Consider the following 18,327-nt stretch of genomic DNA (forward strand, 5'->3'; position numbering starts at 1 on the left):
TGCATGGAAAAAAAAATCTCGCTGGTGCCCCTCTACCTTTGGGCCTCCAGTTGTGCAAAGATCCCTTCCTGGAGAGCTGGAAAATTTATTTGCATCAAAACCACATGCAAAATATAGTTTCCTAATGCCTTGGATCACTTAATTTGCACCAGCATTCCAGCTCATGACGTCAGGTCAGGCTGCCATATAATCTGGATATCTGGCTGTAGCTACAAAAAGTCAGCAGCCGCCGGAGCCCCCAGCAGTGCACCACGTTGATGATGAGTGTTTTTTTTAAGTGAAATTTGGCCTATGGCATTGCACACTATGAATCTAAGTGACAAAGACCTAGGGTGGTGTTTATGTTTTTCAATATGTTCACGCAGATGGACTGTCATGTCTGACCTCGGACTCCGGAGGACGATAATCGGTAAGAGTTTCTTTAGGCAACTTGCTGTGTGCTGGCCAGCACTACGTAAGATACATATTTATTTACATAAATCCACCCACCCAGCTATAAATTTCCAATTCCATTCGCAGCACGATATTCCTGTTGACCATTCTCCGCATCGACTGATCAGAACCTCCCAGGACTTGCAACTATTCACGATGTCTTCAACATCTCCCTTGGAGTTTACACCCACCGATCATATTAAAGAGGTCTGTCATCTCTCCTCCTCTCTTGATCGAAATTGACTTCAGACTGACTTCTCGCTGTACTCCGGATCGTCCTCGTAAATGGAATATGCAACCCGATCGTTTCCTCAACACACACCACACACGTCTTTATATCTCTGAAGATATATGCAACTGTCTCTCAAGGCCATTCGAGTGGTATCACCAAATCCTACGAATGGAGAGAGCATGTTAGTTTTATGTTCATGGCTATGCACCTCGCACAAGATCACTCTTGCTAACTTGATGCTCATGAGACTTTTCGTCATTAGCAACTTAAACAACTCGGTTATCTATTGCAAGAGAATGAGTCCCTCCTTGAAGAAGCGCTGCGCATTGATGTATGTTCACACTTTAGTCTTCTTAATCTGCCTCAAGAACTTAGCAATGAGGATGCTAATTTTCTTGCTCTATCAATATCCATTTCAACGTGACTAGCTTGGCAGACCAAACCTTGAAAACCACGTGGGCGAGTTGGTTGGGACGAGGAACGAGGTACTCTCTGCGTTGAAAAATCTCAAGAAGTGGATGAAGCCTCAAAGTGTGAAGACCGAGCTTACATGGATCATTGCCAAACCTCGAGTCTCGCATGAGCCCAAAGGAATCGTTGCCATATTTGGAGCTTGGAAGTATGAACCCATTACCCTGGCTTATTTTCTATCCTACATCATGCACGCGTCCACTGATTTTTTTTTTTCTTGCTTCGAACAGCTATCCTGTAGCGCTACTGTTTGGTCCATTGGTTGGTGCGATCGCCGGTGGAAATTCGGTCATTCTCAAACCCTCCGAAAACTGTCCTGCGACGAGCCACCTTATGTCAACTTTAGTCCGAAAATACATGGATCCTCAGAACATCTGCGTCATCAATGGTGGTCACGAGCAAAGCACCGTCCTACTCGATTGCCGTTTTGATCACATCTTTTTTACTGGTGGCACATCCTTAGGTAAAATTGTTGCCCTCAAAGCGGCCGAGAGCTTGACCACTACCACACTGGAGCTAGGTGTGCAAAACGTTTTCACCTTGCCCTTTTGTTTTATTTCTCATCACTCATCAATTCTTTATTTCAGGCGGAAAGTCCCCCGTTGTCGTATTGGACGATGCCAACTTTTTGGTGGCCGCCAGGAGAATCCTTTGGGCGAAAGGATTGAATGCAGGCCAAACTTGTCAGTAAAATCTTTCTTTTTTCACAAATTAATGGCTCCAAAGCTCATCCTTAACACTACAACCGGCTTTCGCCAAACAGGCATTGCGCCTGATTACATTTTGGTCTCGGAGCAAAGCGAATCAAAACTCATCGAAGCTATGAAACAAGTTTTGAAAGAGTTTTTCCCTTCCGATGCTCAAGGTCGCAAGACTTCCGCCATGCAGGACAGTAACGGCTCATCAGATTCGAAATTCTGCAAGATCATCAACCAAAGACATTTCGACCGACTCAATAATTATCTCAGTCAAACGAGGGGTGAAATTGTCAAACTGGATTTAAATAGCTCTGCCCAACCAGAATCGGCCGATCCTGATTCGCTCAGAATACCGATTACTTTGATACGTAATGTCAAGCACGATGATGTCCTCATGGAAGAGGAGTTGTTTGGTCCCTTGTTGCCGGTCTTGACATATAACAATGATCATGAAGACATCGTGCAATGCCTTCATCGAATCAACCAATCCGCTCCTTTGGCACTCTATGCATTTGGGCAAAGCGAAGAGAAATTGGAATTCAGTATGCAATCTCCAACTATACATGATCGTCACAAAAGGGAAAACCCGCCTTGTCTTTCAACTTGAAGCTGATCATTCATTTACCCAACACCTAACAGTTCGAAAACATACTAAATCTGGGCAATTCGTCTGCAACGATCTTTTGATCCAATTCAACATTCCAGGCTTGCCTTTTGGCGGAGTAGGAACATCGGTTGAGTGGCAGTCACATAACTTCAACAAAAACAGCAAACGAGCTGACTTCTAAAAGCTTTTTGTTACTTGACGTTCTACAGGGTCTCGGGAACTATCATGGATACTATTCTTTCCTCGCATTTACGTATGAACGCCCGATAGTGAATTTTCCATTCTGGGCAGATATACTACTGAAGAGTCGGTACCCGCCCTACACGAGCTTCAAGTTCAAATTCATGCAAGCCGTCTTAGGCCCGTCCAAATTAAAAGGCAAATCGAACCCCCAGCCGCCTGCGCTGACTGATCCGCTAGACTTTAAACGTCTCTTGGATCCATCCTCAGCCGGCTGTCTCGCTAAGGTCCCCGTCAAATTCAGCTTGCTGGTCCTGCTATTCGCCTTCTATTTTTCGCGTCGCCAAGACTCTCTCGGTCAAAAAGGATTATTTAATTCTATCAAAAAATTGCAAGATCAAGTCAAACAGTTCATCTCTTCCTGATCGCTCGTTTTCACTTCATCCTCGACTTCATCCATCTCCTGTGGTTTATACATGCCGATAGTCGAAATTTTGCACGCACGCAAGAAATTTTCCAATTACCTTCGGCTCATAAGCATTTTTATCATTTCTCTCTCCGTTCATCACCGCTGATCATCAGCACACGCGCAAAGAAACAAAAAAAATCCCAACCATTGCCTGTACTCCCTTCCCCTTGTTCAGCCTTGCTTGACTGGCTCTTTTTTCCTTCCCTAAATTGGTCTTACCCCCTTATGTTTTTTGTTTCGTCTTTTCTGAGATACATATGACATCGTTGTTTGTATCATATTGCAATTAGTATGTGTAAAAATACTTAGCACCAAAAAAACGAGCAAAAAACAAACAGTGCAAGAAAAAATAGCACAAAACGAGCAAAAGACAAACAGTGCAAGAAAAAATAGCACAATTGCCACTAGTGGACATGCAGGAACTTAAAAGCAGCTGGTGGTGTTAGTTGAACCTTTGTCATAGGTTACTTCAACGAAGCTACAATGCACAGTGACTGTGCAATAGGACATCATTATTTACTTCAGTGTAGTTTCACCAGTCATTGTGAACAGAGGCATCAGTCGCACAACTTTTTCTCGTAGTGAAATGTTGTACCAGTTCATCTTGTTGATCTTAATCTGATTTTCTTGCCCAGTTTTTCCGTGTTTCCTCCTTCATTTTTTCTAGAAAGCATATTGTGCACATGTCCTTTACATATTCCGAAAAAAGAAAATCAAAGTTAATGAGAAATCTTACCATCTATCTCAGGTAACCCGCACGCCTGACAGGACTATTTTTTTTAATTTTGATGTTATGTGTATCAAAAATCGCCTTATGAACCCAAAAAAATCAATTCTAAATGGAAGGCTTGTCCTTAACTTAACCAACCACTAGGCGCAATATCACAAGTGACAGTGCCAGTGTATCCCTCCACGATCACATCCGATCCGATACGTTGAGTTCGGCGACCATCACGGAAAGCTCCGGAGAGGATCCCAATCGAGGCGCGGGACCTCCCTGGCCTCTCAAGGTGGAACTGATCAACGGATCAGACCTGAGATCTACTGATTTCGTGTTGTCATTCAATTTGAAGGCAAATGACAAGGAAGCCTTAATGGCTTGCTTGAACCAAACTCGAGACAGTTCATAAAAGAAAATCTTTACAAAAGCGTTACTTCCAGGCATTCAGGACATTTTCAAACACATCTTGATATTTTCATCGAGTCGAGCATATAAATATGTAATCATTTGTGAGCAGACCACATATGTTTGGGCACAGTACAGGAAGGTTGTTATACACATGAGAATAGGATTGAGGAGATTCAAGCAATGATTCACGTTGCCATAGGTTGAGGATTCCATGTGGTCAAGGAGTTATGAAACTATTTCAGGGTACATCTTTTTTATTTTTTATTTTTTATAAGTAGTCGAACAATGCCAATCCGACCGAGGGGAGTAGAAATTAAACACTACCTGTCGAGAATAATCAAGCCTTGGTTTAGAGATTCGATTTTACCCGGCAGGATTTCACGCAACGAGCTGGTTTCGGCAGACTCCTGAACCCGAGCCAATGCGGACTTGTCTTCCATAAACCAGTCATGAACCCGGACATCGCACTTTTTGAAGAGCCTTCGTTCGACGACGTACAAGCAGATCGCATCCACGTATCTCGTCGCAGCTGCCTTGCAATACTCCCTCACGAACCACCGCATTCGGGCGTCTCCGGCAGAGTCCACTCTCGTTGACTGACGTCCGACTGGAACCTGTGAATCCGATGAGTCAGAGGCAGTTCTCTCATCACACTCGAGGTCGAGTTGAGGTCCATCAGTTGGTGGTTCAAGAACCTGGGCCGGTGGCAGAGTTGAGCTTCTTGCAAACATAACAGGGTGGAACAGCGGTTCCGCTTCCGATGATTCGCCGTTCGGGTGCTGAAAGGAAACGGGTCTAGGATGGATCGGCGATTTCGTTTCCGGCCATTTGTCGCTCGGGTAATCAAATTCTTGGCAGGTCAGAGGCGTGAGCTCGTCATCGAAGATTTCGGCAGAATCCTGATGAATCTTCTTCTGCTGGTTGTCGATGTACTCGATCATCCGTTCCAAAAAGTAATCGACCAGGATCTTCTCACACTCCTTCTCGATAACTTGGCACGAAATACTCTGGACCATGCTACAGATCTCGGTGATGTGATTGGTGGTGGGTAAGGACCACTTCTTGACCACCTTTCTGCATAGAATCACAAACGGTTCGAATTGAACCATCCCCCGAAGCTCTCGCCCTCTACTTTCGCGTAAGACTTTTGCAACATCGAGGTCATCCACACTCGCCATTGTTAGACAAAGGATTTGTTTATAAAAGTTCCGGTGAAGCTATTGAGGAGGCAATGGTATTTGTGTGATGAGCAAAACTAGTTCCTGCTCCGGTGAAAAGGGGACATCCCAAAATGAACGAATGAAGGAAGTAACAAACTACTCACTGTTTGTACTCGAGCTCTGATATAGTATCTGCGCGAAAATTTACCTCCACTGTAGTGCCCGTCGACGAGGAACTGAATTTGCTGCATGATACGCGAGATATTTTTTTGGAGTACGTTGGATTTCTCGAGATCTGTCCCAACCACTGGCCCCAGCGATTTGAGCTGTTTGATATAATCGTCTCGCATTTTCAAGATTTCTTTCTTGATTGCCGGAAGCTCTCTTGCCACCTGAGCGTTTAAGGTATCCGATAATCTTTCGACGAAACTAGTAATCCCCTTTTGAGTCGGACTGATAGATGACCAGGGAGAACGGGAAAAGAAGTGCGATTCTTTCTTGGCGGTCGTTTCCCGGCTGTCGCCCGCTTTACACTCTTCATAATTTTTGTTTTTGATGATGTGGTATCCTCTAGAAAGATGCATCTTCTTGCCCGAAAGAATTTCCAATACACCTCTTTCAGTTCCCGCGTCAACTTGATCGGGCTTGGTCAAAACACAGAGGGTCCGTTTGCCCTCTGGATCGAATCTTCGGATGTGTTTGATGGCCACGTTGGTCTCGAAGTCTCGGTTGACAGGTATTACCGCCATTATGATCGTCCTGGGGCTATCCAAGTAACCTTCAACTAGATTTTCTATGTCTTGCACGATCGATTCCGGCTGTCCAGTCGAATGAGTGTGGATATATCCCGGCAGGTCAACCAAGGTGAGTATGGGTAAGCCTGGTCCATTCAATTCGACAGTAAGGATATCGTCATAAATCGCCTTCTCGCCATGTGCCTCGACGAACAGCCTTTTGGCTTCTTGGATAACTCCAGCGACCTCCTCTGGCGATTTGGGTTCACTGAGACGGGAATCCGTCTGATTGTTAATGAACACTTTGGATGAGAACTCAGTCGCTGGTCGCATAGAGACCTCAGTTGCGAAGCAGGTACACATCCCTGCATCCTTGGGGAAGGTGACGCCCGAGATGTATTCGAGGAGAGTGGATTTGCCACTCGATTGATCCCCCACCACTGCGATTTGCGGCAAGGAGATCATGTCTTGTAATCCAATCCTTCCAATCTCATCCACTTTGTCCAAAAGTGACGGCGGACATGCGAGAACGGGTGGCTCTCGTGTGGGCGGCATCTCGCTCCTCGGAGTCCTTCCTCGAGGATGCAGTCGAAAGCTGAAATTCACGATCCAAAACATAGTAGATTGGTTGGTCAGGATGCCGTGAACTGATTAACTCTTACTCGCTTGCTTACCGATTGTGATTAAACAGCCCAATTTTCGGCAACTTCAGTGTTGGGAAGAAAAGTCCTGGAAAGAGATGCTCCCAGAAAAACAATGATCAGATGAGGAACGGGATTGAACAAAAATGTTTCTTGGTTGTTTTTACTCACGAGAGCAAAACACCGAGACCAACACCGCAAAGCTTCTATAGATACGTGTCACTAAATTTAGCACTCTGCTCCGAATAATAAGGATCTTATTCAATGCCGTTTCAAACATTCCAAGGCATCCTACGGATAACTTACTCAGGCTTTCGAGGACTATTCAATTGGAATGTGTAATAGTAAGGGTAAGAAACAAGGTTGGGGGCTTTCTGATGGGGGAGCGGAAGTTTGAAATACGAAAGCACTGCTTGTTATGTGTTGATGACTGGATAGAGGACAAGTATGGATACAGCAGCGCTCCTCATCTACGAACCGATAGGTCAATCTAACCCTCCGCGGACGATATTGGCCAATCGAGGGCAAAACAACGACTTCAAGAGGATGCCAAATAAATTTTCCTCGATTGTTGTTAGCGTTGAGCAACGTCAAGGGGATGTATATCGTCTCCTCAGTATCAACAAAGAACAAAGGACTAAGTTGTAGAATTGCTTTCTCCGATCTCATTCCGCTATTTGGTTGATACCCTAAAAGTCCCTCTGTTTGTGGAAGGGGGATGCCGTCCTATGCCGTCCCGCAGGGACCCTCCGAAGAACTGAGGGATCAATTGGATGCAAACCAGGTTGATCGATTCCAAGGCCAGTGGGATCATTAGCCATGAGCATCAATATCAGCTATGTATATCAACAGGATCATTTGGGTCCGGAATGTTTGGTCCCAAAAGTTTGGAGCAGAGTAACCGATAGAGAAAGGGCATATACGTGGTCAGAGCGTTGTTGTCAGGTTCCGAAACAAGGAGCTGACCACTTCCTATCATGTAAGTTTCCTCCTTGAGCAAAACAGCGCTGTAGCTGGACACGAAGAACCAGCCTCGTCCTGAACTGGGTTTGTGTACTAACTATAAAACGGGGGGGTAGAATTTTACAACCCTTCTTTTACAAGTCATAAGCCTTGTAAATTGCATCCATTGTGAAATTATGACAAGCTGGGAGGCATTCATAATTTTCCACACCTCCTCCCATATTTTCCACCATTGTAAAAGAAGCATTTTGAAAGATACATTGTAATTTTTTTGTCCAACGGACTGAAATGCAATTTCACAAGTGATTCTCTTGCAATGATCTCCCTTGTAAAAAATAAGCCCTGCAAAATAGCATGTGGGGCCAAAAAACTTCAAATTCACAAGGCTTCACTTACAAGGGATGTATTTTTGCCTTCACAACGGTCGCAAAATTCTCACCAGGCAAAAGAAAATGTGAAATTTACGAGCCATATAAAAATTTGCAAGTGATAAATTCAACAGTGGGTCAGCTACGCTAACATAGCTGTTAGCGTAGCGTAGCGCAGCGCAAATGCGCTATTTTTTAGCGTAGTGTTAGCGCAATTGCGCGCATCTGCGCTAACGCTACGCGCAAAGGATGCAAAGCTATTTTAACTTTTAGCGTAGCGTTAGCGCAGATGCGCGCAATTGCGCTAACGCTAAGCACGCAAGGCGTAAAAGAGCGCGCGCTATGCTGCGCTAAAGCGTTTTTTGCGGCAAAAAAGTGCCTTTTTTCCGCTAAAAGCGCCTTAGCGCAACGTAGCGTAGCGTAGCGGCTGTAGTGCAGCGCTAACGCTAAACAAAAATTGGTATGCTGTTAGCGCCGCTGAAAATTAGCAAAGCGTAGCGGCGCTAACAGCGCGCTAACGCTATTCAAAAAAGGTTGGCGCTTTTTGCCGCTACGCTAAACTTTAGGGCTAAAATAGCATAGTTTAGCGTAGCGGTCCACTGTTGATAAATTACAAAGCGCCAAACATGGAGAAACAAAAAATAAAAAAGAGACCACGGATACCCAATAGCCAAACCCCGCCATCCCTAACCAAATTTAGCTTTACAAAGCCTTGACTCCCCGGAGGCTTTTTGTTTGCAACCTCCCGCTTGTTCCGATCCAGATGTCGCACTGACACTCTCTTGGGGCTCACAGGCAGCACCCCTGGGCTTTGTTTGAGCCATGGCAACCTCAGTGGCCTCCAAAGATGCCCCATCAAGTACCTTCTTATCTGCCGCCGCCTCGATTTGCTGATCTTTGACTGTCGATCCAGCTGGCCTCAACGGTCGCTCGGACTTTCTTGAAGCGGAGTGCCCGGTCCACTTTGTCCAGTGTGGTCGAGATGATCAAGTGGTTATCGTGGAAGAGCTTGGACAACATCGGCGTGACTTTGAAGTCGTCCCTCAACCCTAGGGAGCGCGGTAGCCGGGTATGCCGGATCCGGGAGATCGTGGTCCCATTGGCTTAGGTCGATTGGCCATCCTTTTACTCAATCAAGACCTGGAACCCGGAATTGCAGTTGTATCCTTGCTATTTGTTCTGGCAGTTCCAATGGATCCTCAGCACTCCGCTGCGGAACTGGACGTCCGAGCGCGCGCCCTGGAGCCACCATGGCCATCGTCTATTCTTCGAGGTAGCTTGGACAGCCTCCCAGGGTACCGAGATCGGGGCAAAGATGATTTTATTCTCTAGTGCGCGTAAGACCAGACGCACCTTTCGCCGCATCTGGACCTGGGCGTTCTGGTTCTGGGCAACAGATGCGCGCAGGTCAGCGGGGGTGGAGATACAGACGGGATCCGCGGGCCGTTGGTCATACTTGAAGACCACCGTGAACGGGAACGGGACAACATCGGCGCGGCCGAAGAAGGTGGTCACGCCAACGAGATCGGCCGCATTATGCGGCTTCCAGAAACAGTCGGGCCCGGTGAACTCGCTCCGGATAACGCTCTGTATTGCGAGCGCTTTTGGGTCTGCCCGGTGGCCCGCTTGGCCTGCAGCTCGGCCGTACCTCTCCGCACCAAGCCCCTCGAATAGTTGCACATTCTCAACCAGTTGTTCCCCATGAGTTCCGTCAAAATTGACCAGACAAGGCGCTCCCGGAACCTCTTCCCACCATCGCAAGCGCTTCCCTTCGGCCATCCGGTACTCGGGCATGCCCAAAATCCTAAACCCATTGGAGTAAGATATCGTCACAAGAACAGAACACGCATTGCCGACATCGCCTATGCGGTCAGCAATCTTTCTCAATTCTTAGAAAATCCCGGTATACAACATTGGGACGCTTTTAAACATGTGCTTTGCTATCTAAGTGGTACACCAGACTATGGCTTGATCTACACGCGCGAATCAATCTCATCTCTTCGAGGATTCACCGACGCCGACTGGGGTAATTGTCCGGTTACTTGCCGCTCTGTGACTGGTTTTCTTGCCTTGGTCAATGGTCACCTCACCTGCTGGCAAACCAAGAAACAGCCCGTTGTATCCCTATCATCATGCGAGGCTGAGTACCGAGCTCTTACTGACTTCTCCTGTGAACTCTTGTGGCTTTGACAACTCTGCATTGAACTTAAATTATCAGATTTCAACGAACCAACTGTTGTCTATGAAGACAATCAAGGATGTATTGCTGTGGCCAACTTTGAAGCAAATAACAACTCAAAGAAGATGAAGCACGTTGAGATTCAGCTTCACTTCATTTGCGAGGTGATCAAATCCTCAAAAATCGTTCTCCAATACACTCTGACCACCGAAATGCTTGCTGACTTCCTCACTAAGTCAGTCCCCCGTCCCGCCCTTGCAAAATCTCTCCTCGCCATCGGACTTTTACGACTAGAGGAAAGGGGGGGTGTTGAGAGCAAACCCGCGCCCTGAATTGAGCTTGATGTCCCTGTCCTGTGGATGTCACATAACAAGAACTTTGACTTCTCTATTCCTCTAGTCTCCAAGATTCCTCACGCTTGTCCTTCAATCTCACTACTTTGGTAAATCTCGATCCGTCTCTCAAACATGACAACAGTTCATCCTGCTCGCTCAACTCGGACAACCCGGTCTTTTCGACTCAAACTTTCTCTCCTGCAAACTCAACACTCTCAGAATATTTAAACTCAACAACTCTCGCTCCTCACCTCTTTTCCTCCGGGGAACTCGCTCGATACACTCTCATCGCATCATCTAAACAGTCTCAACTTCCTGACTACTTTGTTCCTCCAGAAGACATCAAAACTCTTGGTCTTCAAAATCTCTCACAAACTCCTCAAGAATTTCGGCACTCCCTCAATAACTTCTCATCGGTCGTATGTAGTGTTATGTTTCTCTATCCTTGTTCACCGATTGACATTTGTTTCCTTTTTAGTCTGCTCTTCTTTCTTCCTCCCTCATCATCCCAATCTTTTGTCGTGCTCTTCTCTTCTGTCGTGTTTGCCTTCAGGTACCTTTCCTTTTCTTTTTGTTTTGTTTTGTTTTGTGATTCTTGTTTTCTTTTTTCTGATAAAATGCAACCTTCAGTTCAACATTTAACAGATGAACGGTGTGGTGGACAATCTGGTACACGCGTAGGATCAAGCTTTTTTCCGCGCATGGCGCGCGCCAGAGGACGTCAGGATTCAAGACATCAAGACTTCAATTTTCCGGCCCTCAAGGCTTCCTCAAGATTCAATGGCGCGGCGTGGCGCGCATCCTCAAGACGTTTCAGGTTTTCTTTTCCTTCTTTCTTTTTGTTTCTGTTTTTATGTCTTTGTTCCCTTTCTATTTCACTTTCATCATGTTTTGTTATTTTCCTCTTTCATTCTGCGCGCGTTGGATAGGGTTTGGATGAGGAGGGTTGGTTTTTGTCTTGTTTCCTTTTGTTTTGTTTTGTGTCTGCTGTTTTGTTTGTTGTAGCGCGCGCGTGCACGCTAGGTTGTGATGAGCTGTCTGTTAGATGTCACGAGCTCCAGGGTTTGAGTTCAGTTCGAACTCCGGCTTTGGAGCGGCATGGACTCACTCTGAACCATAAAATTCTCAGTTATCCATCAACATTCTAAGTTTAAGTCTTGGCAATTGTCTGCCCGCAAGTCTGAAGTCTTTAAGTTCTTTACCCCGCAAAACGCTGATCTCCTCCACCTTACTGGTTTAGATCACAACCCCGCCGGCAGTATCCCCGGCTTTCTCTCAAAAACAAAACCCGCCGACGCGCATCTCCAGCCGTCGTAAAATCAACTCCCCCCCCCACGCTTACACGAATCTCTCAGCGCTCACTCACGGCCAATCACCCGGAGGGCATACGCATCCTATTCTCAGTTTTCTTTTTTTTCCCCTCCCCAAACTGCTGCCGGCCTAGCACCGACCAGAGTTCCATATTTGGTCCCCCAAGCCGGGATCGAACCAGCGACCTCAAGATTTACAGTCTCGCCGATTTGGACGGTTTTGAGACGCTTGGCGGTCTTTGTTCTTATTTTAAGGTTTCTTTTCTTTCTCTTACGGGTTCTACGGCAAGGGCAAGGAGGATAGAAGTAAGTCCCTCCAATTGTGCACCTCTCGGGTCATCTACTACAAATTTTTCGCAACATTACGTCGCCACGTGTGTGAGCCCCGAATTTGGTCTGCTTCTTTCAACAGGATCATCTTTGGGCGCATCAGGAGCACCCGGCGGCAAGATGGTGAAGATCAAGCCGCAGGATAAGTCCTTGGGATTCGACGGGACCCATATCAAACAATTTTTGAATGATTATCAGCGGGCCGCAAAGCTGGACGGCGCTTCGGACTTTGATATGGCTCAGCAGATCAGATTCTTTGTGCGCGGCGAGGAGGTGAGGGATATCCTCGAGACGCTGGACGGTTTCGACCCACCAAATTGGTCTCTTTTGAAGCCGTCGATGCTCGCGTATTGGGGACGAGTTGATGTTTCCTGTTTCACTCCTCAAGATCTAGATTCTTTAGTTCAGTCATGGAACAAAAATATCAACACGATCAACGATATCTATGAGACACTTCGGTTGTTTGAAGAACAGATGAAGAAGCAAGTTACTGCTACCGTTCCCCATTCGGACACTGATGATTATATGGACGGCGAGTCCGAGATCTCTGAAGAGCCGAGTTCATGGAAAGGTTCTACGTCTGAAGTGCTGCCATCTTCCGATCCATCCGATCCCGCACCAGAAGCTCTTAAAGATCCCAAGCTTTCTGAATTCTTTTCTTCCAATGCTTTTCCTGCCTCTTGTTTGGTCAGAGATCCCATGCTGTCGGTACTCGATTTGGAAGAAGAAGACATAGGCTTCAAGTCTCAGCCTTCTGATCAATCAATTCTAGATCCAAGTTACGCGGGAATCGCTTTGGCGAACCAGAATGTCTTGTCCGATCCGGATTCATCCAGTTCCGCTGCTCGAGTTGATCTATACAATCTTGCTCACGAACGATATGAAGATGTCAAGTCATCCGGGTTTCTTCCTTTGGCATGTCCTCCAGGCCTTGGTCCTGCTAAGTGGACCCCGTGGACAATCCCTGATGTAAAGAAAAATAGGGGTGCTAGTCCCGAGCTTTTCGAGCGATCAACTGAAGAGTCAAAGTCAATGTCGTCGTCCAGTCCTTCCTCTTTTCCTTTGGAATCTTGCTTAGCAGGACAGGCCCCAAATAATCAGATGGATTCTTTGGATGGAGGCCTTCGATCTAGCATGGAACTCGAAATCACTCAGATGTTAGATTTCAAGCCGTCGACGATGGCGCCTTTGGTCAAGAAGGAAAGTCACCCTGCTGATGTAGGAGAGAAAGTCCTCCGCCTGGATCTTTCCGAGCCCCTAATTGAGGTTCCGCGACGTCTTACAACGGTTTTCATTCAACTTCCCAATCATCCAAAGCTTTTGAATGTCACTCGAGGCGGAAACAGGGCTTTAATCCCCCTCGACCTTCTCTCTTCTTACGACTTTATCAACACTTGTGAGGGTTCGGTCCCGCACATCAATACCAGCAAATCGTTTTGCTTTTTGATCACAACCGGCAAGGTGAATCTAAGTTATGCGCAGAGGCGAACAGGAGTAGGCCCCGATCGACTTCTCACATCCAAAGGTTGTCTCCGCAATGAGGGTAAACTACTATGTATTCAATTGGAGCTAGGGCGAGGAAACTGCAGGAAAATCTCCGGATCTATTGGATCAATCGTCAAATTCAGCGCGGATCTCACGGACTCTAGGATCTCGACAGCGCCTCTCTTAGCTGCTGGTTTTTATCTGATCAGGTCAGAATCCTGTTTTCTTGCGGAGGTGGAAAGACTAGAAGTAAGTCCCCTCCTTAGTATGCACCTCTGGGTAGATACCCATCATCTTGTCAAAACCCTACGTTCTGCCACTTTTGTGAGCGACGCCTGGTCGCCCTTCTTTTTGTTTAGTTTGGCTCTATTACGGCCGACCGTTCTTGATCGTCATAGCGAGATACAAGGACCGTTGTATCATCTACAGAAGGTTGCGAATTTGTTTTGGGAGAGTGGCTTGGATGCATTGGCAGCCATTCCTTTTGTCATTGGTCGAAGGAGGGCGCGGTTTTCTCATCGGCGAGTTGGAAACAAGCTGGAAGTGTTGAAGGAGCCGTCCGGTGGTCTAGGCAAAGGATTCAACACTGCAGGCTTTGTGCCCGGTTCCCGATCACAATCTCTCCTTTTGGGATCTCACCCACGCGTTATCGGTGACAACCTACTTGGACTATTCAGCTCTATTCTTCTGGAACAATCTCTCTCATCAGATTGGACCAAATTTCAGAACAAGGGTCTATTTCATCAAACACGTCTCTCCTCAGCTGCTCAATTCATTCAAGATCTTTCATTTCACCATTGTCTCCGCAACGAGGGTAAACTAGATTCTTTCCAGTTGGCGTGCGGTCAAAGGAACGACGGGTGGAGCTTCTCGACTTTTTATGCTGTTGATTGTCATCCGATCTGGTTGGAATTCTTTGTCCTTGCGGAGTTTGAGAAAGTAGAAATCAAGCTTCCTGTCCGTCGAATTGCTCAGACCAACGCTAGCAGTCATTTCGTTCTTAACCCAAAGAGTCTCCAGAATATCAATAACATCGATCATCAAGCTTTGGACAATCTCTACATGCTTCAAGAGAGCGACGGCGCTGTTCTTAGTTGTTGGTTTCACGGCGGATCAGATGAAGAGGTTCTTTTCTCGCGGGGACATTCTTGACCAGAAGCTTGGATTTTCTTTAGGCACGGGCATTGGACAAGCAGTCTAGGGACAGACTGCAAGTCGTGGGTGGATGTGGTGGACAATCTGGTACACGCGTAGGATCAAGCTTTTTTCCGCGCATGGCGCGCGCCAGAGGACGTCAGGATTCAAGACATCAAGACTTCAATTTTCCGGCCCTCAAGGCTTCCTCAAGATTCAATGGCGCGGCGTGGCGCGCATCCTCAAGACGTTTCAGGTTTTCTTTTCCTTCTTTCTTTTTGTTTCTGTTTTTATGTCTTTGTTCCCTTTCTATTTCACTTTCATCATGTTTTGTTATTTTCCTCTTTCATTCTGCGCGCGTTGGATAGGGTTTGGATGAGGAGGGTTGGTTTTTGTCTTGTTTCCTTTTGTTTTGTTTTGTGTCTGCTGTTTTGTTTGTTGTAGCGCGCGCATGCGCGCTAGGTTGTGATGAGCTGTCTGTTAGATGTCACAAGCTCCAGGGTTTGAGTTCAGTTCGAACTCCGGCTTTGGAGCGGCATGGACTCACTCTGAACCATAAAATTCTCAGTTATCCATCAACATTCTAAGTTTAAGTCTTGGCAATTGTCTGCCCGCAAGTCTGAAGTCTTTAAGTTCTTTACCCCGCAAAACGCCGATCTCCTCCACCTTACTGGTTTAGATCACAACCCCGCCGGCAGTATCCCCGGCTTTCTCTCAAAAACAAAACCCGCCGACGCGCATCTCCAGCCGTCGTAAAATCAACTCCCCCCCCCACGCTTACACGAATCTCTCAGCGCTCACTCACGGCCAATCACCCGGAGGGCATACGCATCCTATTCTCAGTTTTCTTTTTTTTCCCCTCCCCAAACTGCTGCCGGCCTAGCACCGACCAGAGTTCCATAACGGTCATCAAGAGGGGTACACACCCTCAATGAACGGTCATCAAGAGGGGTACACACCCTCAATGAACGGTCATTGAGAGGGGTACACACCCTCGATGAACAATCATCAAGAGGGGTACACACCCTCGATGAACGGTCATCGAGAGGGGTACACACCCTTGATGAACGGTCATCGAGAGGGGTACACACCCTTGATAAACGGTCATTGAGAGGGGTGCACACCCTCGATGAACGGTCATCAAGAGGGGTACACACCCTCAATGACCGGCCATTGTCGAGCAGAGTACATACCCCCACATCCCATGCGATGATCGAGAATCAAACGGGGTGATCACGATGGCCGGCCACTGAGCGGGGTGTGTACTCCGCTCGATGATCAGCCATCAAGAGGGGTGCGTACATACCCCATTAAATAGGCCACTTGCAAAATGCAGTGGTGGTACCCGCCTCAAGTACCGCCGGTACCTGTCGGAGGGTGCCGTGTCCGGTTCTGGGTGTCCAAAACTGGAGAAATTTGTAGCAAGTACCCGCAACCGTCGTGGGTACCCGGACCCGTTCGGCCATCTCTAACACAGATGGAGCTGAGTTTCTGAACCATGCTGAGTCAAGGGTGTCTGATAGAATCCATTGATGGTTACAAAAAATTGGCACTAGATGTGTATGTAGTGCACAAGAATTTGTTCCGGGGGATGCAAGATGAAAAGCCAAAGTTCACAGCTGACAAGCCAGTGACACTTTGTGAGTGAGATGAAATGGTTTGAATTCACTGAGGGGGAAAACTACTGTGGTAATCTGGATGGAGCTGAATACAAGATTTCCGGAGTTTTGATTGAAGCATACAACATCAGATATATAAGCATATCTGTATCTCAACAGAATTATTGAGCAGAGGAATGTGCGTGGATGAGGAAGGGAAACTGTGGAGCAAGACAAGGTGTTTTATACTCTTACTTAGTTATTGAGAGACAGCTTGGCTCAAGACATGATTTATCCATGAGGCTCAAGGCAGAACAAGATGAAAAACACTGGGTGTGTATTTGCTGGTGCAGCTAGAGGAGAACTGTGTCTTCATCTTTATGAAACTTGGAGGTGGAAGCCTCTAGCTTGAACGGAGGGTCCGGGCAACGGTGTAACCATTACGATACATTGAGCGTATTGGGTAAACGTTTTTCATTGAAGATGCATACCTACATGTCCAATTTTTTGTTTTTGGCTGTTATTGTATGGATAATGGCTAAAAACAAAAAATTGGACATGTAGGTATGCATCTTCAATGAAAAACGTTTACCCAATACGCTCAATGTATTGTAATGGTTACACCGTTGCGGGGGACCCCTGACTTATCACCAAGTCCCTTGCTTTGGGGGACTTGCAGGTAATCACAAGATTTTGGTGTGAGGGCTTTCACCCTTTTGGTGGGAGTTTTTTCCCATCCCCCTTTCTGGTGTCTTCCCCCTACAATAGGGGGTTTCACAATAAGGAAACCTGGGAAGGTGTTTGAGTGCTCGCAAGTATCGTTATGACTATGAGGATGCTTGGGGCCATTTCTTGCGGGACTTCATGCAAAATTTTTAAGCAAGTATGTCACCCCCAAGTAAAGAAATTTAGTGCCACAGGAAGCAAAAATGCTTATTGTGAAACCCCCTAATTACTTCACGCCTGTGGTACCAGATTAAAGGCCTGAATTTTCCCTTCCTTTTGGTGCCAATCAAATCTTTTTTCCTCCTCACACTGTTATCCCTTTCCCATTGCAAAGTTTCTCATTTTTGAGTGTTTGGCCAGAACTGTGTATATAAATTCCATGTGGATTCAATCAAGATACAGAATTCTATCCTCCAACCACCTCTGCTTCTGGGGGATGGCAAGACTTCCCCTTTAGTGTACTTTTCAACATTTCCAGACACCAGGGGTGATTTTGACGCACTCTCCAGAGAGTGCCATACCATACCCTTTTTCTGGAACTGTGCTGGATGCTTTTGGCAAAAGTCGTGAAAGAAATAATGAACAATGCTTGAACTCATCCAAAACTTTTCTGAAATGTTGAGATAGTATGCTTATATCCATATCTGTATGCTTCAACCATAACACAAACCAATCTTGTATATAGTATCTACAAGATTGCTTCTGGGGTTTCCTTCCTTAGTGAATCAGAACCATATCATTCTCACTCCTGAGTGTCACAGGACTTTGTGTCTGTGAACTTCAGTGTTCATCCTTTGTTCCCCTCAACAGGTTATGAGGCCCATTGCTCAACCTGCTTGCGACAAATTTTTTATCTTGTGCTCAATCTCAAACTCAGCAATCTTCAAACTTGAACTCAATCCCGCTCAATAAATCTCACTAGGTCCGCTGCTCAATCCCCATTGATCAAGGTAACAATGTCTGCTCGATTGATTCAGAACCCCTCAGCGCTCATTGGAAACGTTCTGGTTCTCGATGGCAACTCAGTCAGCTTTCCCTCCTGGCGCACTAGGCTCGAGGAACTTTTTGCTATTGTGGGAGTGCACGATATGGTTACCAGAGGACTACTTTGCCCGGAGACTGACTACAAGGACGTCAAGCCTCTCA

General features: G+C 46.5%; 3 protein-coding genes across 3 annotated transcripts; 1 reads left to right on the forward strand and 2 right to left on the reverse strand.

Annotated features, from left to right (window-relative positions):
* Positions 1-4,538: 4,538 nt before the first annotated feature.
* On the reverse strand, positions 4,539-7,422 carry PtA15_18A41 (uncharacterized protein; the record flags this gene model as incomplete). The annotated part of the gene is made up of 6 exons (XM_053164956.1): positions 4,539-5,435; positions 5,543-6,707; positions 6,787-6,841; positions 6,925-6,989; positions 7,060-7,074; positions 7,232-7,422. 6 exons carry the CDS (start codon positions 7,420-7,422, stop codon positions 4,539-4,541), a joined length of 2,388 nt encoding a protein of 795 aa, XP_053028540.1.
* A 1,509-nt stretch (positions 7,423-8,931) lies between these two features.
* On the forward strand, positions 8,932-9,192 carry PtA15_18A42 (uncharacterized protein; the record flags this gene model as incomplete). The annotated part of the gene is made up of 2 exons (XM_053164967.1): positions 8,932-8,943; positions 8,998-9,192. 2 exons carry the CDS (start codon positions 8,932-8,934, stop codon positions 9,190-9,192), a joined length of 207 nt encoding a protein of 68 aa, XP_053028541.1.
* A 62-nt stretch (positions 9,193-9,254) lies between these two features.
* Positions 9,255-9,878, reverse strand: PtA15_18A43 (uncharacterized protein; the record flags this gene model as incomplete). The annotated part of the gene is made up of 1 exon (XM_053164977.1): positions 9,255-9,878. One exon carries the CDS (start codon positions 9,876-9,878, stop codon positions 9,255-9,257), a length of 624 nt encoding a protein of 207 aa, XP_053028542.1.
* Positions 9,879-18,327: the final 8,449 nt, after the last annotated feature.

The sequence above is a fragment of the Puccinia triticina genome, chromosome 18A, assembly GCF_026914185.1.
Source record: "Puccinia triticina chromosome 18A, complete sequence".
Classification (NCBI taxonomy): Eukaryota; Fungi; Basidiomycota; class Pucciniomycetes; order Pucciniales; family Pucciniaceae; genus Puccinia; species Puccinia triticina.